Source organism: Electrophorus electricus, chromosome 1 (assembly GCF_013358815.1).
Source record: "Electrophorus electricus isolate fEleEle1 chromosome 1, fEleEle1.pri, whole genome shotgun sequence".
NCBI lineage: Eukaryota > Metazoa > Chordata > Actinopteri > Gymnotiformes > Gymnotidae > Electrophorus > Electrophorus electricus.
Genome location: NC_049535.1, coordinates 3,751,029 through 3,777,500, shown reverse-complemented (window position 1 = coordinate 3,777,500; position 26,472 = coordinate 3,751,029). Strand labels below are relative to the sequence as shown.

Below are 26,472 nucleotides of genomic sequence, written 5' to 3'. Positions count from 1 at the left end.
CGAGGGAGCCTTTGGCCTGAGGGGCTTCGATCTGATCCTGAAGAAACGGTTGGACTTTGAAGTACGTTTAACCCTCAGCTTGTCCTTTGAACAATGCCCCAATATTGTTCCTGTGTTCTCATTTTTGGGCAGCGAGATGGTGAAGTTAGGAAATGTGCTGACAATGAAATCACAAACGTTCTGCATTCCTCATTTTATTGCACTCACTGATTTGATAAAATGCCATATCCAGAACAATTAACTAATTCTTACCACTCTTGTAAGCGCCAGCCCTTACTTTCACAAGAAGTGAGTGGTTTGGTTTTACTTTGGTTCACAGTAAAACACTGAGCTGCAGTTAAATGTAAAGCAAACATAAAACTGGCCCATAAGGCCTGACAGTGCTAATGCATCTGCTTCCTTTACAGACAATGTTGAATCCTGAGGAGCTCACAGTTCATATCCGCTGCAATAAGACAGGCTTTAGAAGTGTAAGTGTCACACGGTGCAGCATTATTTACACGCACATCTAACCGAATGCCATGCTAATGAATTTAGCAATTAGAATGTAAACAGCTTGATATTCTGTTTCAGGCCAGGAATTCGATTTGTTCTATTTGTGGTATACAAATCTTTCTTCTGTCCCTCTGAGTTTTAGTTCTAGGAATTGTTATAAGACTTGTATTACAGTGTAGCTAATTTTGTCCTTCCTGTCCGCAGATCGCTTTGACCGTGCGTGTTCACATTGAGAATATCAACGATAACCCTCCTTCATTTTCCCAGAGTGAATACAGCCTAGATGTGAATGAGGTAACTTTTTGTTCCTCTATAAGGTCAGTGACAAGTATAATTATGCCTTCCCTTTTAGACAGTGATGGGTGAGTTGTCTATATAATGTAATATATAATGCCCACAACACTGATCATGAAAAAGGAAAATTTCAATGTAAACTACAACATTACCTTTGTTTGACAGCTCACACCTGTTAATACCAGTGTTGGCCTCATTGAAGCAAAAGATGCTGATTCAGGGGTATTATATTACACGATGGAGCCAAGCGTGGTAGGCTGCCAGTCTCTGCTCACACTGCCTTACTCTCATCCTAATGCCTCAACATTTCATTTAAGCCTTCCATCTCTGCAGAACGCACATTTCAGACTGGAGAGTATGCACAAACCCAGCATCCTCGTCAACAAATTTCTGGATTATGACGTCATCCAGCATTTTTCATTTACCTTGTTTGTGCAGGTAAACCATAATTGCAATATGAAGATAGATTAACCAAATAACTTGCCCAAAGATTTCAAAGTTCGTTTTTTTCCTGTTGCTTTTAGCAAAGAATTGGTGACATCTTCATCTTCATTTTCACATAGCCCCAGATAGCCTGAAACAATGGTCTCTTGATTTTGACAGGACACTCCGCCACCTTCCCTACCAGGCCAGCTCTCCTACACAGCCACGGCAACTATAACAGTCCATATAAAAGACATTGACAACCGTCCACCATGGTTCCAACCATGTATGAGGACAACCCTTGGTACTGCAAAAATCTGCCTGAGTGTTGGGTATAAAGGCAAGGTTAACCTAACAGAAAGACAGGTTAATTCTTTTTTTTTTCGGTACAATGTGAGATTGCAAAATAAATGTTGCCTCTATGAAATAGATTTGTTATGAAATATAATATATATTGTTTTTCTAAAGAAGTACATATGATGCAGTATAATTCCATTTGGACTCGGACTCTTAGGATGGACCATTACAGTTGCAGCCAGGTCCGGTCTACGCCAGAGATGGAGACAAAAGCAGAAATGAAGAGATAAGTTACAAAATTGTTCGAGGTAGCAATTTTCCTTTGACCTGTTCAATGCACTTCCACCTGGACTTAGTACCTGATTTTCATTGTTCACCTGTGTATAAAATATTTGTTTCTGCTCACTTGTTTAACCCAGGAAATGAAGACAGTATATTTCAAATAGACGAAAACACTGGAAACATAACCATGTTAAAACCTGCAGACATTCCAGGGCCAATATTCCTCACGATTGTGGTAAGAACCATGTTTTAGTCAGTTGTATTCAAATACTACTGAGAGTTTTGTGTAAATGAGGATTGTCGTGGTAGATTGTTTCTTTTCTTTCTTTCTAAGTCCTGAGTGCCCCGTACTTTGTTGTTGAACTGATGGTATTTTAACCAGGCTTCACAGGTGGCCAACAGAGACCAGTTCGCCTCCACCTCAGTCAACATAGAGGTGGTGAAAAAGAGCAGGAACCCGCCGAAGTTTGAGAGGGAGCGTTACGATGCGTTTGTCTACAGCAACAACGGCCCAGAGAACATGGTGCTTAGGGACAAGACTTCAAACAGGCCTTTCAGGGTCAGAGCCAGGGACGACGACTTTGCAAATGTAGGTTAGAGTACCTTGAAACACCGTGCCACTTTATTTTGAGCGTACCACGCAGTCTATCTATATTTAAATGTGCTTTGCCTCATCAGAAGAACAGGGTTCTATATCATCTCTTGATATTGCATTTTTCATTGGCAGGGAATAAATCCTGACATAAGGTATGAAGTGCAATACAGCAGCTACGTCAACATAACCATGGATGGGTTTGTGCTCCTGAAAAAGGCTGTTCGGACCGACTCCTTTGCTTTGCAGGCAAGTACAGGTCACGCTGCAAACTGCAGCCCGCCGAATTTCTTCATCACGCTCGTCTGAGCAGTTCTCTTCTGACGCAAGAAGGTACAGACTGCCTTGCCACTGCATGATAGCCCGGCCAAAAAGGTGAAATAGATTTCGCTTGTTCGCAGCTCCGGGCTGTTGACGTGTCCACTGGGGAGTCAGGGACAGCGACCCTGTCCGTGCTTGTCTTGCCGCGTGAGTCGTCTCCTCTGAGGAGTTCTGTCATAATGTGTTAATTTGCCAACTATTGTTGCATGTAAACTCACTGTGAGTGCTCATGGTTGTTACATACGGTTTGATGGCGACACTTGCCGATCTGCGTCTCAGCCGTGGGAGTCCAGTCGCCGTCCGAGGGATATCGGGCCGGCGACATGGCACTTCTTGGCTTTGTGATGGCCGCCTTACTGGTGCTCTGCCTCATCGTGATTGGCTACCTCATCTCCCGCCTGAAGAAAGCGAATCCCGATACGCTCAAGTTATCTGAGGTCAGCATCTTCTCAGCAAAGCTGTGTGAGTCCAGCTCTGAATGCTCATATTATACGAACTGTCATAAAAAAAAAAACAGCTGAGCACTGGGATGGAGTACAGTTTAACATGAGATAAATGATGCCTTTAATAATAAAACAATTAGATTGATTGCTGTTACTTCAGTGTTTAGGACCGTGCCTGCCACTGACTGAGGTCAACAGGCCAAGGCCAAGAGACGGCATGCAATTCACCAATGATGGCTTCATGAACGAGGGCAGCAACGGCGGAAGGCCAAGGGCCAGGAGGGCAGAGAAGAGAGACAGGAAGCTGGAAGCAGTGGGGAGGGTGAGAGTGACACCCCGTGACAGACCACGCCATTGCAGCTCCTGCGGCATGCGAACACATTCCAACCACTCACACCATGGCAGCCCGTCTGGCCGCAACAAGGCTCGCGGCACCAAGGACCAAGTCAAATCCATCCTGGCTAAAGGGAGGAGGCAGGACAGGCCCAAGACTGTGTGGTTCAAGGAGAGTGAGGATTCATCGGACATCGAGGTAGAAATCATTCCCGACGACATAGGGCTGAGGCACGACGAGGAGCTGGAAGAAGGGGAGGAGGATTCGTCGTCTGCGGTTCAAAAGGCCAATGAGGCGGAATCAGGAGACCGGACTGTGATGGATATCCAGGACTTGGACAGCCAGGAAGGAACTGCTTCTGATCACAGAGAGCCCCTGTGCCCAGGCAAAATGGCCCAGTGAGAGGCACAGAGATCAGAATCAGCGAAGCACAGCAACCTCGGCCTGAAGAGACTCAGTTCAGTTTTTCACAAGCTGACAAACATATCCGCCCACATCTGAAGCTGTGATGTGGTTCAAAGAAACACATTCCTACAAACCCAATTTACTGTTACATTTGTATGGTATGACAAAAAGGATTCACTTGTGATTAAATGCTGAAAAATAACTAAACAGATATGGACCTAAGGGTTCACTGTTGTAAATGTTTTTTTGTTTTTTTTAAATGCTACACTAACATGAAGAAAAGGTTTGGAGCTATAACTAAATCATCATTTCTGTTTTAGATCATATTATTTATCAGAAAAGAAGGGAAGTACTAAACAGATATTGTTAATCTTCTTTATATTTTTTATCCAGTTTAATTTCAAAGCTGTTCGTGAATAATATTTTGTTGGCATGAGTACATCTGAAGATTCTAAGAATATTTTATATAATGTGAAAATGTTACCATGTATATGAAAAATGAAAAATAAAGCAAGGGAAGGCATTCTATATTTTTCCCGAGATAGTTTTCTTAATCATACCAAAACATACAAACAAACAAACAAACAAACAAAAAACAGTTTGCTGGCGCCCTCTCTTGGGCGAATCAAATATAATGTATGTGTATTGGATGCAAGATAGTGAGCCATCTTTTTTGGATCTTATTGTGAAAATGCTCTAGCCATGCATGTCTGTGTTGTTTTATTTGAAAGCATAACTGTTGATGCCATGCTATGACTGCTTGGCTGCAGGCCTGTTGTGTGACATGAGTGGCCATGATAGTGCTTGAAATCATGAGCACACTACAAAGGTTTTACATTAACATACTTCTATTTAAAATATTTCATGTTCCCCAAATTACAGTAGCACAAAATAAAGAGGACTATGTATTGGGACTGCACAACAGAACTGGTTTAGTACAGATGAGTAAAGAAAATCTGGACTTGGCTCATGAAATGTGAAATTAAATGAAATGCGACTGAGTGTACAAAACAGGTCCAGTGGTGCAGTCAGTCTGTACATGACCCTCATAAAGCTGTACAACTGAAGGTATGCTGACCCTATGAGCTTTTTGTTAACAAACAGATAAAAAGAAAAGCTTCTATATAAACAAATACTGGCAATAGAATGGACCATACAGAAAGGTAAACATGGTACAAACACAATGTTACTGGCTGTTTTTGGAAGTCAGTCAACTGAAAGTACTATTGTTGTGAAATCAAAGCATCTAGAAGTGACTGCAGCTCAGCTATGTAGCGGTATAGCATGCAAACTGGCAGAGCAGGCCCCTTAGAGTACTGAAGTGTGTAACACAATCCATGAGATTTTAAAAATGTGTCCTCACCATCCAGCGGTAATAATTACAGATCACCAGAGACTGTGATAAAAAGATGTCTGAGGTGGGTTATCTTGATTTTTCTACATGTCAGGTTTAGGTACTAAGGCAGGATACAATCAGACCAGTGTTAGTTCAGTCCAGTTGTGAATCATTGTAAAGAATTTCTATATTTTAGAATGACCCTTACATCACTGAAATGTGTAAACTCATAGATCCTGTGTTTCAGTGGGATAATTAGCGTAAATAGTGTAAAGAACGTACACTGTCTGGCCAAAAGAATGTGGACATCAAATTACTCCGAATTACTGAGTTCAGGTCTTTCAGATGCACCCCTCTTCCTACAGGGATCATCACTGGGCAGTCTCCATAAACAATTATATACAAATCAGGGTTAATAAAGACATGGTTTGATGAGTTTGGTGTGGTGGACTGGTGAAGCATGTAACACATAAAAAACATCTGTCCTCTCCTGCATCACTCACCGAGCAGTTCAGAACTTCTTCCGGAAGCAATATGAGCACAAGAACTATGTGTCAGGAGCTTCATAAAATGAATTTTCATGGTTCACTAAGATCACTATGCACAATATCAAAGTGGAGAAAAATGTGCCACCACTGAACTCTGCAGCAGTAGAAACAAGTCCTCTGGAGCAATGAATGAGGTTTCAATATCAGCCAGTCTGATGGACATGTCTGGCTTTGGCACATGAAAGGGGGACATTACATGTGGAAATACATAGTGCCAAGAGTAAAGTTTTGTGGAGGAGTGATAATGGTTTGTGGATAATGGCTTTATAGGGTTTGACCTGGGCCCCTTAGCTCCAGTGAAAGATAATGTTGATTGCAAGTGAGGCTTTCTCTTGCATTAACATTGCCTGACCATACAAATACTCTTTTCACTGAATGGTCACAAATTCCCACATACATGCCCCAAAATCTTTTGGAACACCTACCCAGCCCAGATGATTGGAGGCTGGAAAAGATCAAAGTGGGTGCAACTGCATATTAATACAACTGGCCTTGGGATGGTGTGTTCAACCAACTTGTATAGCTGTGATGGTCAGGAGCCCACAGGCCACCACAACAAATGTGTCAAAGGGGGGGATGTATGAAAGACCAGAAGTCAATAATATAGAGGGTGTCCACATACGTTTGGCCAGACAGAGTATGTTCTCTGATCCATTTAAACATAGTTCTGATTGTACTTGCAATTGTGGCCACACTGAGGTAATTGTCTTAAAATCAGTGCTCCAGGTGAGGCTCGAACTCACAACCTCGGCATGGCTTCAGTCGTACTGCTTTATAAGTACCGCGCGCTGACCGGTTGCGCCACTGGAGCTCTTGGCTATGTCGCTCTCTTTATTTTGTGTTACTCTAATTTGGCCAAAATAAATTTTATTTTTGGTTAATTAGTTACTTTATTGTCATAACTGCAGATAACACTACTGATAAATTCAACTAATTTTTTCAACTAGTAAAATAGTGTATGTTTAAAACAATAGTTTATTGTTTTACCATATGAAATGCATTTTGTCACACTGGGTGGCTATTATATGGTTTGCTCTGAATTTGAGGCTAAGCTTCGGGACACCTGCACATTTTAAGAAAGCCAATTATTACTGACATTGACTGAAATGCTCATATTTAACTATCACAAAGTTGCACTTTTATACCTTTCTTTAAATGTAGACTGCTGACCATGCCAAACATGTACAGGCCTTTATGGAAGCTGGGGTTTTAGGTGGTAGGTTAATAAGCACTACCATCCTCTGCCTTTCCACCTTAAAAAGATAACATTTCCATGGATTTTATATAAATTCCATTAAATATTACAATTACCCACATATCACAAGACAAAAAGGTTATAACACAACAATCCAGCAGGAAGACTGATGAATGTGTAAAGCCACATTGTAAAGGTCGATGCATCCTTTTTTTTTTGCTTAAAGAGTTAAGCTGACAGTGACAGCAGGATACGCGTCTCTGGAGAAGGAAGGTCATTCAGGCTAATGTGCTTCTACTACGAGCTGCTCATAAACCTACCTAAACCATCAGACTGCAAACTCACCTGCATGTTGTTCGGATACATTTGCACCCTCAAGAAGTCGGGCCGTAATTAAAAGGTAAAGAATATAAAAGGCCGACCCCAGTCTGCAGTCAAAGGATCAAATCATCATATTGAAACCAAAGATGGGTTGTTTCACTTAATCTGGCCTGTTGGCACATCCAAAGACATGTAAATGTAAACTGCTTTGGCATTATAACAGCACCCCCAACACATATATACATGCATACATATATATATATATATATATATATATATATATATATACACACACACACACACACACACACACACAAAAGCATGCATTTACAGGCATAATTTTAGTGTTCGGATTTGAAGCAAATTCCAATGCAGTTAAATAATGCTCATGTAAATGATAACATTGGTTTGTTTTTGTGTAATTGCATGGTCATGCCTCACAAAGGACTAACTACAATCACTCAATAATGTAATAATGTTACTGAAGACATACATCATCCTGGAATACACCAAGTGTAGGACTTTGAAAAGACACAAAACAATACACAATATTTCAGTGTGTGGTACTTCTAAAGCAGTGTGACTGAAGCCATGCTGAGGTTGTGAGTTTATGCCTCACCTGAAGATAGATAGATGGAGTTTAAGGATAAAACAGGACTGAGATCTAGAACGTACAGAAGACCCATAATTTTCCATTGACAGGACACAAGCACTCAGGTTTCTCTTTTCTACTGACCATCACAGCTGCAAATCCATGGTCAGTAAACGTTCTGACATATGTTCCTGTTTCTTTCATGACTGAATAAAACATGCAATCACAATCAGCACCACTGATTGTGCTCCAGTGGTGCAATTGGTCAGCATGTGGTACTTATAAAGCAGTATGACTGAGGCCATGCTAAGGTTGTGAGTTCAAGCCTCACCTGGAGCAAAGGTTTGAAGGATGGAATCAGACCATGACCTTGCAGAACTGGGAAGTGTTGCCAAGGTCTGGAAAGACCTATGACGCTGTCCCATAATAAAGAGAGGCTAATTACTGTGTATATACAGTTGAGCATATAATTCCAGTGGGAACACTACTGAAGTGTCTATGGGATATCACTTTACTGTCCTCATTTAAAACTCTGCTAAAGAGTCATATGTTTTCACTATGTGACCAGTGTTTGTAAAATGTTGTGTATCTGTTAGTCCTGTCTTTTGGAATTGTGTTTAGTGTGTTCTATGAATGGAAACCAACACTGAGCATGGGAAAGGCATTAAATGATTAAAAGCGATGATGATGATGACAATTCATTTATTACTCATGGTAACACTGTTTCAAAGCTTTTATTTTGGCTAAAGTAAAATGATAAACACAAAATACTGAGGACAACAAGAACAGGTTACTTGTGTTGGCAGAACAGAATTGGGTTAGTTGAGACCAGTTTCTTTAAAGTCATGCTTGGTTCTGTAAGGGTGGAAGATGGTGATGTAAAGAATGTCTTCTTAGAGACAGTCCTTCTGTGAAATTTAGTCCAGTTAAATCCTTAAGCAGTTCAAGCATTTAATAAACAAGGGTTATGTCTCCTTTATATCCTATCACTTAAAAATAGGTCAAAGGCATAAGAATAAATGATTAATGTCTTTGTGAAGAAAGAAAAAGGAACTGTAACTACTTTTTTTCAAGCAGATCTTATAGCCAAACTTTCTTATGCAACATCACGTTTCTGAGGCCTGTAAAGTTTTGATTCTATCCCGTGCTCCAAACTTAAACTACACAAGGTAAATTGAAAATGACTTTTTAAATACATATTGTGAAAAAAGCTTTATTTTGGCCCATGGAAGTTAATGAAGCAATAGAAAGCACTATTATTTAATATTTATATTCGTAAACAAAAATGTATCACCTATTGCTCCAAATATCCAAGTTAAAGGTCTTTAAACCATGTTAACTGCTTTGGTATTTTAACAGCACCTCCAACACGTGCGCACACACACACACACACACATTTACAGACATAATTTTAGTGTTTGGTTCTGAAGCAAATTCCAGTGCAGTAAAATAATGCTCATGTAATCGATAACATTGGTTTGCTTTTGAGTAATTGCACGGTCATGCCCCACTAAGGACTTACTACAGTCACTTAATTGTGGTACTGAAGACATAAATCGTCGTGGAATACGCCGAGTGGAGGACTTTGAAAAGACACAAAACAATACACGGTTCTAATCACAGTCATTAGGTTTGTCATCGATGTCTTCCGGGCACTGTGTAATTGAGAACAATGAAACAAAGTCGCTCAAAACCAAACGTCAATGGAGACCGGTAAATTAAACGTTTTGCACACCTCTCAGTCATCAGAAATAATGTCATCGATATTTACGTGTCTTTCTGGCAAAATGAACATTGTTAGTAAATGACTGGTGCCAACATTTTTGGATGTTGACTGGAGTCGGCGGCAATCACCTTTAATGGGATCTCGATATTTGCGACTTCTTTGTCTTGGTTGATGGCATCTCCGTACGCATACAATTTACAAGTCTTTGAGATAACAGGAGAGGAAAATCTCCAGAACAGATTCTTCAGCTTCCTTCTAAACTCTCTTCGCATTAAACAATACAAAACTGGATTCAAACAACTGTTAGCGTGGGCAAAACAAACAGTCAATGGGAATAAATAGGTGTGGACCATATAATATGTTTTGTCCCAGTGTATTGCATTGAATTTCACAAGGACACCCCACAGAGTGATTGCATGGTTTGGCATCCAGCAAACAAAAAATGAAAGAACCAATACTGTCACTGACTTTGTAATCCTATATCGCCTCCGTGGACGGTTGTTTTTCATTGTCCTCTGGCGAATAAACTGCAAAAGCAGTAAATTGCAGATTAAAATTATAATCATCGGCAAAATAAAAGCAACTAATATTTTCTGCAGATGGTACAGTGCAAGCCAGTGATGGCCATCCGGAAATCTCAGGAGGCATAGCTTTTCGCCTGCAACAACTGTCACAGCAGAGAAAACAGAAGTCGGCGCCGTGGCTACCGAAGCCAGAACCCATAACGCCGCACAAACCCATTTCAATGACACGAACCGCCGCCGAGTACTGTCCTTTAAACCAGACGCTACGGACCAGTACCGTGCGATACTCATCGCCGTCAGAAAAAACACGCTGGCGTACATGTTCATCACAGTAACTGATAAAATGATTTTGCACATTGCGTTCCCAAATGGCCAGCTGAAGTCCATCGCTGTGTCCACAGCCCAGAAGGGCAAAGTAAGGACAAACTGGAAGTCGGTAACAGCTAAATTCAGCACAAAAACGTTAATCGTCGATTCCTTTCTTCCCTGCCTTATTTTCATAAGAAAAAACACCAACAGGTTGCCCACGAGACCCACAGAGCACACCACGGAGTAAACTACTGAAATGATTATCCTCAATATTAGACTTTCGTCGGCGATCACGTCAATATCCTCCAGCCTGTTAAACTTTTGCTGGTCTGTTATACTTCTGTTAAGTGCGCCCCATGCGCTTTGGTTAACACCTTCTGCCATTCTCTCTGCAAAATGCGCCACAGCTGGTGCTTTCTGTACCTGTCTGCCTAACGCCTGCATAGCAAATAAAAGGTTCCCTTTAACTACCGGCCTAGTTGCTCATGCCGAAGGGTTAAACGTTTCAAATCAGCAAAGAAAGCCTGACGACCTGGCTTTATACGAAAGCGCGATCATGGCTCCCGCCTCAGCAGGGCAAGGACTGGATACACCCATGTGATTGACACTGCCCGCTAAAAATGCGGTAGGTCTGCAGCGAATTGAATAGTTAGTTATAATACAGTCTTATACATTTCTTCTATAACGCCACTTGAAAACAGCCTTAAGAGGTAGATATACAGCCCAAATATTCTCCAAGGGGAAAACATCTTTCTTCAGTAACACGCCAAGCATACAAATTAAATGTAAAAACTAAGATTGAATTTAAAGTCTGCGCATTGCACACTGGTGTCCACTAGAGGAGGCAGGAGATGAACGCATCTGTCGTGGGTGTCCAGAAACAAGCTACAGAGACCGTGTCTCCTGTGTGTACTTCAGGCCTAATGTGTTTGTGTGCGTAGTACGATGATTCCATCCCCAATTAGCGTTTCTTAAATGTCAGTGTTTCCACGTTTTTAAATCCTTGACTACGCCTCTGTTTTTTAAGGCTAACATCCAGTAGATTCATGAGCACAAGCCAAACAAACTCGACTGTTTTTTGTCGCGGTAACAACACACATCAAATTGTGTAAATACTCCGAAGACGGATGCAGAGCAAATGACTGCAAAAAGTAGAAAATAAGTTAAATAAATTGAAGAATTATAAACACAAAGAGAGAAAATGTCAAATGATTGAATAAATATAACAAAACAAACCGTGCCGATGTCGTGTATAATGGACCATGGTCATTGATTTGTTGTCATTCGTGATTCGCTTGCTTTTTAACATGGGCCTGGATACTGAAATAAAACTTCTCTTAGTTACTTAGGCTACCTTATAGCCCACAATGTAGCTTAAGATTCACGAATACGACTAAAAACACAATATAGAACATTTTCGCAGGGAGCGCAATACATTGCAAAATATTAAGTCTGTTTAAAATGATTAATGTGTAATATGTAAATGATTAGCAATAGCAAACTAGCTTAATTGCGAAGGTACAAAAAGCTACATATGTGTAGTAAGAGATACATGGCGTTTGATAAAAAAAGGCTTGATAAGAATGCATGGCTCGTTAACACGCTTGCAGTGTATGGTAGTTCGCCTTCTTTGTCCCTTGGACTCGGTCCTCCCACCAGAGGCGGTTCTTCTGCAAAAGTTTGATTTGTTGAACAAAGTTTTGTCCCGAGCTGAGAGCAGCGCCGCGTCTAGACGCAGCCGAAAGCTCAGGCTTTGGTCATGCGTCCTGCCGTGATTCGACCCGATGAGACTTGAAGTCTTTGGCTCATCGTGATGGATTTATACGGCTCACGGGGTCGTTTAAATCACACGACACGATTCGATACGAGAAACCTCTAAAATGACTTTGGATGTGCCAGCATTGAAACAACCCAGCTTCGTTACAATATGATGTTCTTTCACCGCGGATTGGGTGTAGGGTCAGCCTTTTATATTCTTTACCTTTTAATTACAGCCGGACTTCGTGAGTGTGCAAAACCACATGTATCCGAACAACATGCAGGTGAGTTTGCAGTCTGATGGTTTAGGTAGGTTTATGAGCAGCTCGTAGTAGAAGCACATTAGCCTGAATGACCTTCCTTCTCCAGAGACGCGTATCCTGCTGTCACTGTCAGCTTAACTCTTTAAGCAAAAAAAAAAGGATGCATCGACCTTTACAATGTGGCTTTACACATTCATCAGTCTTCTTGCTGGATTGTTGTTATAACCTTTTTGTCTTGTGATATGTGGGTAATTTTAATATTTACAATAAAACATTTATATTGTTCATTTAACTTACTAGTGAAGAGTTCAACTCCGCGATGCAGGGGAGCCCGGTTTACAAATCCACTGTCCATAATGCCGTTATTTGCCATCAGAATGTTCAATTCATTATATTTTGCGTTCAGTGTTTCAGCCAATTCCTCTTTTGCATCACCAGTCAATAGCAAAATTTTGTACTATATATGTAAATTCTGTTTTTATTCCTGAAGAAAAAAAATGGAGTTATATTTTCTCCGGGGTTGCTTATCTCCTACACTGTGGCCAGTTTTGTTAAGGATCACCTCCTTGTCCCCTATTGCCCTCTGGTGGTTGATCTCATGTGGGTGAAAGTTTCAACAATACTCTTTGTTGAAACAATGCATCATACACAGTGCTAGATTTGGACCGAGTCTATGGAGAACACTATGAATGAACATGATGTCTCATGCACCTAGTTTCTGTTGCCAAGGTTTCATATTTTGCCTCGTGCACCTCAAACCAATTTTTTGTTATTTCGTTGTTTATATTCCAACAAGCTGAGATTTACAGTTAACAATATTTTCTGTCTGTGTCCTACACATTTGAGTTATTTATTGTAATTTAATCAGTTATAATCAAGCTGTATGTTAATAAGTCTTGGTTTCTTTTTGCAGGTAGCTCTCTTGAAGGCCTTCTCCAGTACGAGGTTGTATACCCTCAGCGAGTGGATTCTGCTGGTCGCTTCATCTCAAATCTTGTGTCTCACCACATGAGCCGGATTGGGAGGAGGGAGGCGGCGGATGGCGGGGCCGGCACGCCGCGGGTGTTCTACTCGTTCCGTTTCGCTGGTCAGGACCTGCTCCTCAATCTGACCCTGAACCCTCACCTGCTAGCCTCAGGCTTCCTCGTAGAGAGGCGCTCCGGAGGGCTGCGGGGGTCCGCGCTCCACGCTTACCCCCACTCCATGTGCCACTTCCTTGGGGAGGTGCGGGGCCGCTCGGCTGCGGCGGGCCAAGCAGCTGTGAGCACGTGCAATGGCCTGGTGAGTGCAAGGCCAGCTGGGATATGATGCAGAGCTGCTCATTAGAGGAATGGGTCGACCTGCTGTATGTTCGATTGTTGTTCATGATGTTCATGTCACAAACAACTGACTCAGAGCTTTATTTACTGGCACTGCTGTAATGGTTTCGTTTGATGACCATTTGGTCTAAAAATACACTCCAAATGTTTTATTCTCAAATTATGGATGGACGTCTGTATGGGTGGGCGCTCCATAAAGAATCTCAAAGCATAAACCACATCGCTATTTTTATATAGTCTTCAGTCCAAACAGGGCGAATAATGTACGTGACATAGAATTGGGCCCCTTGGGGCTAGGGGCAAGTCAGCCTGATGTCTTGCTCTTTGTAGACAGGACTGTTCAGGATCTCAGAGGAGGACTTCTTCATCAGGCCACTTCAGCAGACTCACATAGGGGTGGAGCCACAGGGTCATATCATCTACAAGCAGTACAGTTCCCAGGCCAGTAGCCAGCTGGAGGAGCCTTTTTTTATGGAAAACCCATCCAATGGGACCTGCGGAGTCAGAGGTGAGGCTCTCTCTCTCTCTCTCTCTCTCTCTCTCTCTCTCTCTATCTATCTATCTATCTATCTATCTATCTATCTATCTATCTATCTATATCTATATCTATATATGTATATGTATATATATATATATATATAAAATATATATATATATTATATATATATATAGATTATAAAATAATAATAAAATAATAATATATATATATACACATATATATATAATATATATATATATATAATATATATATATATATATATATAATATATATATATATAATATAATATATTATATAATATATATATATATATATATATAATGTGTATATGTATATATATATATATATATATATATATATATATATATATATGTATTATTATTTTTTTTTATATATATATAGATTATATATTTTATATATATAGATTATGAGGAGCTGAGTCAGTCAGAGCTGTAGTGAGTGTGGCGGTTACTGTCCCAGAGCCTCAGGGAAGTGCGACCCTTGGCGAGAGGCAGCGGGAGCGCTGGGAGAGACGCCAGCACCGCAGGAGGCAGCGCTCCATCAGCAGGGAGAAGTGGGTGGAGACCCTGGTGGTGGCCGACCAAAAAATGGTGGAGTACCACGGCAGGAGCAGCGTGGAGACCTACGTTCTGGCAGTCATGAACATCGTAAGTATGACCCTATTGTGTCGCAGTGCCCACACCCTTGGGTTTACCTTAGTTAACATAAATGATTTGAGTATAGTAGAGAGGAATTAGAAAGTTCTCCTAAACTTTAGGGAGGGTATTTCTTTCCTACATCAAATGTGCATAGGAACATACAGATAAGCCATTCACTTCACAGATTTTTCAATGTGTCTCTCTATCACAGAGTTTCCATGTTCACACTCCCTCCTTTGTCTGCTGTGCTATATTATTTCCAAGTTACTATTGTTTCCTCTTCGAGCTCCCAGGCTTTTGCCTGGCCTTTTTTCTTTCCCCAAGGCTGCTGAATGCTCCTAGGCAGGCTTTGTTGAGTCGGACCCAAGTCAGCTGACCTCTCTGTAATACAGCTGTGGGTGGTTAGATACATTTTCCAGCAGACACCCCCTGGTTGTGTCTTTGGTCTTGCCAAGTGGCACGTCAAGAAAAAGATGTGGTATAAAAAAAGATTTCCATGACAGACTTTTGGTTGGATATAAACAATATAATGTAATAAGGAACCAGTCCAGTATGTACAGTTTTCTTGGAAGCAGTATTTTTTTGGTGAGCTCTCTCCCTTTCATTGTTGGATTTCTGTCAAGTCTGTGGTCTCCCCTTGTCACATCCCTGAGGGCGTGTCTGGTTTGGCTTGTGCATTAATAGGCAAGTTCTTGACTGGGGAAGCGTGTGATTTGATGAGAGGTTTCAACCACTGTAACATGTATCCATGAGGTCAAACCCTTGACCTTTTCCAAAAACTGCAAGTTTCAGCCAGGTAGGAGGGGCTGACCGGTGAAAGGCTTTATCTGTGCTATTTGCTCAGCTATGTGTTTCATCCTTTTGGACACAGAGCCCTCTTCTTTTGTAGCCTGGAAAGTTCTTGGAGATAACCATGACTGAATGAATGAGAGCCTTTATATATTGTACATAAGAGAATGTGCATGGCTAAATCATGCAGACAAAAAGCCCTGCAAAAAATTCCTAATAATTCAGAGGAATTCAGACAAGACAGCATGCCTACATTTAGGAATTGTTTTAGGGGTGTCAAATAAGTAAGAATGCTTTTGCTATTGTTTTTAGAGACAAATTCTTGAAATCAACTAAAGGCATTTTGTTTTTATTCTTCAAGGAATGTTGCTCCAACCTTAAGATTCCACTAGGGAACTAGTGCATTGTTTACTGGCTGCAGTGTCAGAGGCGGTGAATTATGGAAGAATTATAATGAATCATTTCCCAACACTGTTATGATAATTGGGCTGGCAATGCTTTCAACACTGTAAAGCTGGATTTTCAGTAAACCCATGCCTTTTCATGGCCCCACTTACTTCAGTGGCCTCCTGATGTCGACTAGAGGCAGACTTGCACCTCCTTTATTGATATTTAACTGTTCCAACTGTTCAGCCAGTGTTGATGATGGGACTTCATCTAAGACTAAACCAAGCTATAAGAGTTTCCCCCTGAAGGATGTTTTGATGTAGTTCACCTAAACAGCCTTGTTTCACAGTGTAGATGGAATTAAACCTTTGGATAAGCTTATAGTTTAGCAATTACAGACAATTTCACACAGACACATATAATCAGTGCGTACAGTGCATGGTGCCACGTTGTGCCACATCTCCCAGACCTCAAAGGGGATGTTTTGGCATGTGAGAGAGGGTGAGATGTACTGTGGTGGGAGAAAGCCAGTCTGCATCCTCAGTTGTATTAAAAGTTAGTACATTATTAATAGCCTTTTACCTTTTGAAGACTATTGTAGCTTTTTATTTTGTGTTCAGTGACAGCTTGTCGGTCTACTTACTTTTCTCGTGCACAAGGACTTTCATATTTGTGATTTTTTTAAACCGTAAAAAATTTAAGAGAGGGGTGTCACCAAGGCCCTTCACTGTCATGTGGATTACGGCACTTTTTTTACAGGTTGCAGGGCTATTTCGTGATGCCAGCATTGGAAATTCCATCAACATTGTTGTTGTGCGACTTATTCTGCTGGAACAGGATGAGGTAAGATAGAAAAGCAGTAAGTGTAAAGGTCATTGGTAGCTTGTAAATAATGTGAATGGTAGCATGTGAATCAGATTGTCTATAATAGACAGTAACCAAAAGGAACATTAAATGCATTCAAGAAATGAATAAATATATATGCAGTTATGCAAAACTTTTCTTTGTCATTTCCAACTTGCTTTAATTTAAAAATATTTTTTGGCTAAAGCATCAAAATATATTGTATAAAATATACATGCAAATTATCATTCATCTGTTCTTTCATTGAGCTAGTAATTATTTCTCTCAAGCTATGAAAAGATGCCTGGGTGCATTACTGTCTCTTTGAGTTGTAGGTTGAATAGCCTTATTTTTGAAGTGCTTTGTTAATGCTCCTTTAATTTCTGAAGTTTTTGTTTTGTTTTGTTTTGTATTTCGTGTCTCTGATGCAATCAGGAAGACCTGAAGATCACCCACCATGCGGACAACAGTCTCAGCAGCTTCTGCAAATGGCAGAAGCGCCTCAATACGAAGGGAGATGAACATCCAGTCCATCATGACGTTGCTGTCCTGCTTACCAGGTGCTCGCTCATTATGCATTACAGGAAAAGTTGCACTGAGACTCTGAAAGCCTTCTCCTCTGAACAGGACCTGAAGTAAAAAAGTCCATTTTAAGAAAGTGATTTAAGAGGGCGTTTCCTCAGTGTTCCAGCTCTTTGTTTCTGTTACCCAGCCTATGATTAATCTGTGTGGATTGTTTACTATTGAGTTTTGCACGGTGCTTTGCCTCATCCCTGCCCGTGTCACACCAGGCTAATAGTTCCCATAATACACACACCCATTTGGAAAAGTTTGCGTTTTTTCCAAAAGGCTCTTAACAAGCTTAATATTATGGAAAGTTAACAAAGCTACACAATGGCAGCATCTGTCCATGTGTGCTGTGAGTACTTATAATGGATGAGCCTTTTACATAAATGGATTTCATATTTATGGGCCCTGTTGGGAATTGTCACTTAGGCCTGTGTTAGGCATCCTGCATGGTGGGAGTTAATTCTGCCCACTGGCTGGCAGAGTGGCCACTTGGTCTGCAGGGCAATCACAGAGAGCATGCCAGGCTTGTCTGTGCCAGGGGATGGCAGCGTGGGCACTGAGACGAGCTGAGCTGCTAACCCTCTGTTACTGGCGGAGCCCGCGCTCAGCGTGGGCACGACTGACGCTTCGGTTTGGCACAGGAAAGACATCTGCGCCGCCACCAACAAGCCGTGCGAGACGCTGGGGCTGTCGCACGTGGCGGGGATGTGCCAGCCCCATCGCAGCTGCAGCATCAGTGAGGACACGGGCCTGCCGCTGGCCTTCACCATCGCCCACGAGCTCGGCCACAAGTAAGTTTCGGCCCTCACCCTACACCAGGATGCAGCCGGGGATCTCCAAGCTGAGCGTGTGTGACAGCGCACGTGTGTTAAGCCTAAAGCGATTGCTGCATTAGCGTCCTTTTTGTGCACATGCAAAACACTATGACTGTCTGATTAAGCTTCGCAAGCAAGCTTCGTTTGTAGATGGTGCTGAGGGTTAAAACGTAGTGTCAGTATGAGAAGTAGGACCAGACTGGCCCAGTTATCGCCGGTTTAGAGGCTGGGCCACAGTGCTGCTCTGTGCAGGGGCAGATTAATGGATGTGGGTGTGAAGTGGAATGTGGCCCTCGTCTGAACAGTCTGGCGTGAGACGGTGGCCTGCACGACATGTCTGTTTGGAGGGTCTGCTGGGGTATCTGCTGTTCTGAGCCTGCCTTGATTCGGTGGTTTGTTCCTGTGCTATGTGAGGATTACAGTAATCACAGGTGGCCTTTGGAAGTCTCTAATTAACCATCCTCTTCTCCGTAAGAATAAACAAGAGACTGTTTTTATTACAACAGGTCCAAGTTCTCTTCGAGGAAGCCTGATTATACTGTATACACAAGGCATACTGCTAATTCTACTACTACTAAAGTCCGGACGCATACGCGGTGAATGGAGAGATTTATTATGGGTAATGTTATGTTATAATGATCATAATCATTATAACAGTCCAGGGTCAGTGAACCAATGTGGAGAGTCCTGGAACATATCATAAACACACGGCAACGGAAAAGGGAAGCAGGTTATAAGGAACAACATGATTTACATAAGGAAGGATATGCACAAATAACTACGACAACCACGACACGACATTAAACAAACAGAGACAAGACAGGGTTTAAATACACATACTAATAAGAATTTAACAAGACACAGGTGTCACAAATGAAGGGTAGACAAAACGAAACACGGAAGCAAATACACGAGCTAGGGTAACCATGCCGATAAGGACACTAGAAGAGGCTAAACGTGACACCTGACACCAGTGCAATCTTTTGACTTTTCTATATATAACTCAACCAAATCTTCCTGTACGCCTAGGGGGGAATTTGAAGCACTAGATTTTTTATTAATACCTGCGAAACTGGAATGAGTAATATAAATAATATATAGTAATGTAGTTTATATTATTTATAGTAATATAAATTTACTGCTAAAAAATTTAATCTACCCAAGGAATAATACTGTCACGCCCTGGCGATATCCAGCCAACATTCACACAGCACACATCACCTACACATCAATCACATTACTCAGCCACCCCCATCACAATCACCCTCTTATCCAATCATCACTGTCACATGTTCCTCATTTATTAGCACCCTATTCAAACCCCACAGTTGCCAGCATTCAGAGCTTTGGATGGAACAGTCCTAGACTCTGCCAGCCTGACTCTCTGCTCTGTTTGTGAAGCTTTTTTTCTCAATTGTTGTCTTTTATTCTTGAAATAAACATTTTGCATTTTTGCACTTGCGTCTCACGTCCGAGTGTAACAAGCACTCAGCACTTAGAAATTTAAACAAAAGAAGTGACTGATAAATGTGGAGACCTTTTACAAGAAGGAAGTGATAACATGGCTTTCTGACTGCAGCTTTTATAGAACAGTTCCGATAGTCTTAAGAGAATATCTGTGGGACGGTCCTTCTCAGGTTTTGCTTCAGTAGAAAGTTGGCAAATGTAGCCCTCTAGTACAAACATTCCTCACTGTACATAACAGACTGTGCACAGAAGTTGAAAATTCCACTTATGCCAAAAACATTTCTCCATCACCTTTCATTTAATACAGAAACAATTATCCATAGACTGAACTGAAGTATCATGACATAGTGCCCCCAGTCTGATTAAAAACTGTTATCACATTCATTAATTAGCAATAAAAATGTATGAATGGCACATCTTTCCCATTTAAACTCCCATTTAAGCTCTTTAAACTCCTGGACTGCAGCTGGTGGTTACAAAGGTCTTTATCATCAAGACCTTTCTCCGTGTCTCTATGTCTGACAAAAAACCTTTTAGCCAGTTTCTTTTAGCCATGTGGGAGCCCTGAGTGAGTCAGAAAATGTTTTTGCTTTGGCACTGTTGCCATGTGGTCAAGCAAATATATTCACCTTCCTGGAGGCTGAAAGAGACGATAGCATGTGTGAAAAATATCCCATTCAAGGGATTTAAAATAATGTATTTATGCAAAGCCCACAAAATATCACATTTATTTATACATAGCTCACATAATATCCCAGACAGAGTCTAATATTCCATATTAAAATAGATTGGTTTTCAGATGTGAAGTATGAAAGGATGAAAGTTGACCCCTGTGACCTCTGTGTGAGATATTGCCCTGTGCTGCAGCTTCGGGATCCAGCACGATGGCAGCGGAAACAACTGCGAGCCGGTCGGGAAGAGGCCGCTCGTCATGTCCCCCCGGCTCCTGTACGGGACTTCTCCACCTAACTGGTCTCGCTGCAGCCGCCAGTATATCACCCGCTTCCTGGAGTGAGTAATGCGCTGCATGATCTCTTGCTCTCTACCTCTGTCCTGCTCTCTCTGTCGTTTTCCATGTCTCCTGTATGAAAGAGAGTTGTCATTTTAGCTTTGCTGTTTGTACCGTAATACCAGTTTAAGAAAGATTGATTACAGGTTCTATGAATTATACTTGTTGGATGGCGTGAGTGACCAATCACATCAAATCTCTAATTCCTCTGACTTGTTTCCATATGGGGTATGTCGGAACACACATTGCTGAGCTGTACTTCTTATTTGTAAGTTTGTGGTATTGCTGCTGGGCCTGTGTTTTGCTCCTGTATTACCTCTCTTTAGCTGCTGCTAAAGGGTGTGTGAACAGTTCCAATTTCCAAGCAGCCTCCTGGCCATGTTTTCTCCTGTCAAAGTCTCGCCAATGCCATGTTACACCAGCTGGCGCCCATTAAGTGTAACCCCGGTGGTGGTGGGGGGGACCTGGCGGATCAAATTTCAAAGCAGCCAATAGGGTAGTAGTGGAAGGCCCTGGGCCATTTCACTGAGTCAAGGCTAGCTGGTATCAGCAGTATGCATTTCTCTTAACACCTGCCTGGAGGTCGTGATTGTTCCTACCTACACTTGGTTCAGTCTTCTCCCATCCTCTCTCACCACCGCTGTCAAACACATTTTCCTGAGCAAGGAGCTGAGGTCATTGTTTGGATAGCCATGGAGGTGCCGCATATCAAGTTAAAAGAAGAGCACGAAATGAGAAGAACAAATGAATTTACTTTGGTTAATTAACACTTGCTCTAGAAATTATTTTTTAAAATCATAGTTGGAGTAACCCATGTTATGAATTTAAATGACAAATAAAAACTAATTCCTAAAAGTTGTAAACCAAATAAAAACAGTTGTAAACAAATGCTAATCAGATTACAGATATTCTTTGTATAAATTAAGCAATTTCTTGTGGTTCCATAAGTTTGAATTGATGATTTGCTAAAAACCAACCAGGCAATTTTAACAAGGAAGGAGGTAATGACATGAACTGTAGCTAAAATCATACTTAATGATAAACATCAGACCACGGCCAAAGCAGTAATATCCGTATATGGAGAGCAGTTGGAAAGTGTTTGGATAGTAATCAAAATACACTGCCATACTGATGTAATACACTACATCAATTACTGATTACAGTTTCAGTTGTGCGACAACAGTGCTTTTAACAGAAAACATCTTAAAGGATACACCACAAACCCACTTATGGAGAAACTCAAATGCCACAACACTTTTATATGCAAGATGGACCAGAGACCAACTGTGTCTTAACCATAAGCATTAACCGAGCACTTCAGAAACATCCTTCAGGAAGATCCATTTTCCAGTGACCAGATGTGAATGCACCAGATGTGAATTAGTTATGGGTGACTAGACATTGTCTATAAAGCTCCTGCTTAAGTTCTGCTATATGGCAGCTCAATAAAGGTTAGGTTTGCTAGAGCCTGTTACCCCGTCTCCCTGTCTCCCAGCGGCTGTCACTGACTGAAATTATCCCCAGCTTTTTGGCTCCAAGCCACATCCTCCTCTGCGGGGTAGTGTGTGTGTGTGTGTGTGTGTGTGTGTTTGGGGGAGTGATGAAGTGTCCTTCCCACTATGTCCTGCAGGAAGAGTAGCACGGAGCACAGTGTGCCTGGTCGTTATGACAGTGACTTCTGCAGACACGGCCAATGGTCAGATAGTGCACGTCCAAACGCAACGCCTACTCTTCAACGAGTGGAGAAGACGAGAGCAACGAGGCATAGCTTACATTACATGACACAAGTAGCAGCAGTAGAGAAGCAGGAAATAGAGAAGGCAGTTGCATCTGGAGATACTGTTTCAAAACGTCTAATTATCTCAGCTACTGGGATTTATTTTAATATTGCTCTTAAGTTAGTCTGCCATAATCACGTCTACATTTGTTTACTAATCTTATCAGTCCAAGTGCTACCTGTGAAATTTTGTGATCTGTTTCATGTGGTGCTGCCTGCGGCTGTACCACCACATGACTTTTCCAGATGACCAGATGAGAGCTGACCTTATACATATACCAGACATTTTCCTCTTCATTGACCAAACTATCTGAAATGGTTATTGTTTGTTTTCTTTCTGCTTTTCTTAGCTCTCACCTTTTTCAATATAATGCTGTCACTGCTTTAACTGAAAATAATTATCTATCCAACAGAAGTGACTGAACCTTTATCTTTCATCAGGAAATAGCCCTAAAATGATTAAAGACAGACACTCCACCATATTTAATACACTGAAACCAACTGACAGCAATTAACTCTCCTATGTAGAGGTTTTGGCAGTTGGTGTTATTAAACTTCTATCTCAAACTAGCCTTCCAAAAATGTAAAAAGGGATTAATACAAATCTGAAGTGTGAAATCGGAACGTTGCGGTATGCCTGTAGGATTTGATCGTGACAGAATGAAGATCTCTGCTGATTACCCTGGTTGCCTTTTTTTTAATGATGCTGAGAACTGGATTCTCGAGCTGGCTGAGGCTGCATTTGGAGAGGGGAGCAATTATGGCCAGCTACCTCATTTTCAGCTCCTTTAAGCTGTCATTGATTCTGCCTGCACAAACGTGCTTCTATGCCTTAGGCAGCCTCTAGCACCTCAGAGCCAGTCACGTAGGACAGAGCTACTGCCATCTGTTGAAATAGCAACTTTAATTTTAATTAGGCAGTGATGGGCATAGGACCACTAAGAGAACAGGTGACAAGCAATAAGCAGTTATTTTTGTAGGGGTGCTATCTCTGTAGACTGTATAGACAGCATGTGTGTCTGTGTCTGGGTGTGCTTGTGTGTGTGTGTGTGTGGCGGGTGGGGGTGTGTGTGTGGGTGTATCGGTGTCCAATAGCCGAGGCTGGGGCTGGTGCCTGGATGACCCGCCTGGCCGGAACAAGCTGGCCACACCCACTATGCTGCCCGGAGTCCTCTATAACGCTGCGCATCAGTGCCGGCTCCAGTACGGCTCCAGCTCACAGCCCTGTGATGATGTGGACGTAAGAGATGCCACCGTGCTTCGCACACCTCCGCCCCGCTCCCAGACCACCCCTGCGCACCGCTGTCCGATGCAGAACAGGCTGCAGGGAGAAAACAAGCTTCCCAACACCCAACTGATGCACAAAATATTCACTGTCGCAGTTCAGAGATGACATAGACATAGAGAACACAGAATGAAAGAATCTGTAACCGCACTATGTGATATTTATGAACTGTGCAGAAATTATTTAAAGGAATGATATATACCCTACCAGATAATACCGTAGTGGGAAGTACCACATGTAGTGCTAAAACAGTGCAATATTTTCTATAAATAAGAGAAGCCATCACTCATACACACTGTGAACTGCCAGTCACGAGGCTGTGTTTGTTCATGAAGGAGGAAGAGGCCTCTGGCACTAGCTGATGTCTGTGCTTTGTCTGTATGTGAATGAGTTAGTGGCTGTCGCTAACAGCGTGGTTTGTTTAAGTTGCCCATGTTGCAGAATGAAGGGGGAATTCTAACACAACAGGGGTCCATTCCTTTATCATCCATTTCTCTGCGCTGATTAAGTGGTATTTACCCAAGTAACTAAGACCAAATAAATCCCCAGCATGTCCCGGGCTGCAAAACCACAACAGGCTAATGGGTACTGTGACTGACAAGTACCCGTGGGAGACTGAGGTGATATAAGGCCTGTGGCTGCTAGCCGAGGCTCTAGTTTGATATCCTTAGGCGGAGATCTTATGGAGTGCACGGTTGTGCTAGGTGTTGTTCCTTGCTGAGAAGGAGAGCAGGCTCAGTGATATGAGAGCTTTCAGATTTTGCTACTCCCAGGGTTTTAGCAGGAAGAGAAAGGAAGCACACATCTCTGGCTTACAGGAAGTCTCATATCTCCCTACCCTGATACCATACATTTCTCAGCATGATGTCATTTTCAAGATATCCCAGCATGCCATTGGCTATGCCTAGATTAAGTTACAGTTTATTTATGATATGCCTGTAGTGCAAATGTTATATTTTAGTCACAAATAATAAGTCAAAAACCTCATCAAATAGCCCAGTTTTTCTGTTAATGTAAGTGGAGTCCTCAAGGTGGAAAACTTGATTTGGTAGCTAAAGCGGAAATTTATTGAGGCTTCTTGCATGTTGCAAATTTGCAAACAGAATGACATCAGTTCTCATTTGGTGTTTACAGAGATGTCATCCACCATTACTAACGTGGGCCGTGCAAGCCAATGAGCCTTCTGTGACAGTCAGATGGCCACCACTGATTATGCTCTTGGCATAAAATTAGCCTCCTTCAATCTCTTGCTAAAATGTCAGAGACAAACTGCAGGGTAGGGTTATCTTACCCAAACTCATTCCCCTCATGCATGTCAACCCCCTGTGCTCTTATCAGACTCTGAGGATTTACAGTGGAGGAGATAAATGGGTTGTTTCGTGATAAAACAGTGCACAGTGTGTCTTGGGTACAGGCTTAGTTCTCCCAGAGGCATTTCAGACATCCTCAAATGTAGTTACATATCCTCAGCTTTTGAATTATAAATGCCAGACAGAGACAGAGTGGAGGTCACAAAACTATTCCGGATAGCCCAGCCGTCCCCCAATGGCGATGAGATCATGGAAATGGTTCAGAAATCTGGAATTTCATTGTTATGTTTATTTGCATGCAATCGCACCAGATGAAATTTCCCCCTATATTGAAGTAAACATTCTACATGCATTTATGTCTAATATGTTCCATTTGCATGCATATGTTTTCCCACCTTTGTAGAATGTTTGCAGCACATTGTGGTGCACCGTGGACTCCACCTGTCACTCAAAGCTGGACGGAGCGGTGGACGGGACCAGGTGTGGTGAAGGCAAGGTAATCCAGGGCGAGTCTGCTTGTGCTTGCTTCTCCCTCACCATGAGCACTCTGCTTCTCCGCACTTCCACTTCACTCCGGCCGTCTCTTGCTGCTGGTGACAGAGGTGTGCAGGCTCTGTTGCGTTCCTTCCTAGACGTTTCTGGGCTACTGTGGCTGACTATGTGGTGGTGCTTCATTGCCAGTGGTGTTTGAGTGGCGACTGTGTGGAGGTGGAGCGCCAGCCGCAGACGGTGGACGGTGGCTGGGAGGCATGGAGCGAGTGGTCCACCTGCAGCCGCACCTGCGGTGCTGGCGTGCAGAACGCCCAGAGAGACTGTGTTAGTCCGGCGTACGTGAGTCCTGCATTGCAAGCGCTCTCTGCAGCACATTCTAAAGATATAATATGTGTGCGCGCACGCGCACACACACACACAAGCACACACACACGCACACACCCCAGTGTGTTTGAGCTCCTGATGACCTAGTTTTAGCATGCATAAAGTGTGTATGGCATGCTAAATGGTCTGTGATTTTTATAACCAGTCATTTATTTACTGACAACTGCTCCTACACCTTTACTGCTGTAGGAACATCTTCATTGTATCTCTGCCTGTTTGAATTAACATGATTTTAGAGGCTGACAATATCAATGTGCGGAAAACGTGGAGATATACTGAGACATGCACACATTGTTGTGGTTACAGACCTTATGGCCCACTTGTGTTCAAAGTGGTAATGGGGAAAATACACGTGGAACATCTGTTTCTAGTGTTATGAGCAGGATTTTGGCTTCATATTAAAAAACAC

General features: G+C 42.1%; 3 protein-coding genes and 2 non-coding genes across 7 annotated transcripts in view; 3 read left to right on the top strand and 2 right to left on the bottom strand.

Moving 5' to 3' along the window:
• cdhr5a (cadherin-related family member 5a) overlaps positions 1 to 4,414 on the top strand; it is a 5,133-nt gene extending 719 nt beyond the window's left edge. Inside the window, exons 2-14 of one of the 2 annotated variants that reach the window (XM_027013037.2) lie at positions 1 to 61; positions 408 to 470; positions 700 to 789; positions 955 to 1,041; positions 1,123 to 1,227; positions 1,393 to 1,578; positions 1,727 to 1,817; positions 1,929 to 2,026; positions 2,174 to 2,380; positions 2,519 to 2,632; positions 2,785 to 2,851; positions 2,984 to 3,141; positions 3,308 to 4,414. The exon at positions 1 to 61 is cut by the window's left edge and continues 115 nt beyond it. In XM_027013037.2, coding sequence (XP_026868838.2) covers positions 1 to 61; positions 408 to 470; positions 700 to 789; positions 955 to 1,041; positions 1,123 to 1,227; positions 1,393 to 1,578; positions 1,727 to 1,817; positions 1,929 to 2,026; positions 2,174 to 2,380; positions 2,519 to 2,632; positions 2,785 to 2,851; positions 2,984 to 3,141; positions 3,308 to 3,883 — 1,903 coding nt within the window. In that variant the 3' untranslated portion in view covers positions 3,884 to 4,414. Of the gene's footprint in view, positions 62 to 407; positions 471 to 699; positions 790 to 954; positions 1,042 to 1,122; positions 1,228 to 1,392; positions 1,579 to 1,726; positions 1,818 to 1,928; positions 2,027 to 2,173; positions 2,381 to 2,518; positions 2,633 to 2,784; positions 2,852 to 2,983; positions 3,167 to 3,307 lie in introns of both variants that reach the window. The other variant, XM_027013046.2, reaches the window with a different exon arrangement.
• Positions 4,415 to 6,488: 2,074 nt separating this feature from the next.
• trnai-uau lies at positions 6,489 to 6,581 on the bottom strand. The gene is given in 2 exon segments: positions 6,489 to 6,524; positions 6,544 to 6,581. It is a non-coding gene; the product is annotated as a tRNA-Ile (tRNA).
• Positions 6,582 to 8,124: 1,543 nt separating this feature from the next.
• Positions 8,125 to 8,217, top strand: trnai-uau. Its single transcript is given in 2 exon segments — positions 8,125 to 8,162; positions 8,182 to 8,217. It is a non-coding gene; the product is annotated as a tRNA-Ile (tRNA).
• Positions 8,218 to 9,274: 1,057 nt separating this feature from the next.
• On the bottom strand, positions 9,275 to 10,957 carry rxfp3.3a2 (relaxin family peptide receptor 3.3a2). Its single transcript, XM_027013058.2, has one exon. It carries the CDS (start codon positions 10,879 to 10,881, stop codon positions 9,676 to 9,678), a length of 1,206 nt encoding a protein of 401 aa, XP_026868859.2. The 5' UTR covers positions 10,882 to 10,957; the 3' UTR covers positions 9,275 to 9,675.
• Positions 10,958 to 11,679: 722 nt separating this feature from the next.
• LOC113579229 (A disintegrin and metalloproteinase with thrombospondin motifs 7) overlaps positions 11,680 to 26,472 on the top strand; it is a 39,756-nt gene continuing 24,963 nt past the window's right edge. Inside the window, exons 1-11 of one of the 2 annotated variants that reach the window (XM_035532377.1) lie at positions 11,680 to 12,479; positions 13,372 to 13,739; positions 14,108 to 14,285; positions 14,757 to 14,944; positions 16,871 to 16,954; positions 17,390 to 17,514; positions 18,166 to 18,315; positions 20,674 to 20,817; positions 23,688 to 23,832; positions 25,591 to 25,683; positions 25,869 to 26,014. In XM_035532377.1, coding sequence (XP_035388270.1) covers positions 12,365 to 12,479; positions 13,372 to 13,739; positions 14,108 to 14,285; positions 14,757 to 14,944; positions 16,871 to 16,954; positions 17,390 to 17,514; positions 18,166 to 18,315; positions 20,674 to 20,817; positions 23,688 to 23,832; positions 25,591 to 25,683; positions 25,869 to 26,014 — 1,736 coding nt within the window. In that variant the 5' untranslated portion in view covers positions 11,680 to 12,364. The remainder of the gene's footprint in view (positions 12,480 to 13,371; positions 13,740 to 14,107; positions 14,286 to 14,756; positions 14,945 to 16,870; positions 16,955 to 17,389; positions 17,515 to 18,165; positions 18,316 to 20,673; positions 20,818 to 23,687; positions 23,833 to 25,590; positions 25,684 to 25,868; positions 26,015 to 26,472) is intronic. The other variant, XM_035532376.1, reaches the window with a different exon arrangement.

Excerpts from the sequence above, each read along its gene's own strand:
- rxfp3.3a2 (XM_027013058.2), bottom strand. The coding sequence starts at position 10,881 with ATGCAGGCGTTAGGCAGACAGGTACAGAAAGCACCAGCTGTGGCGCAT.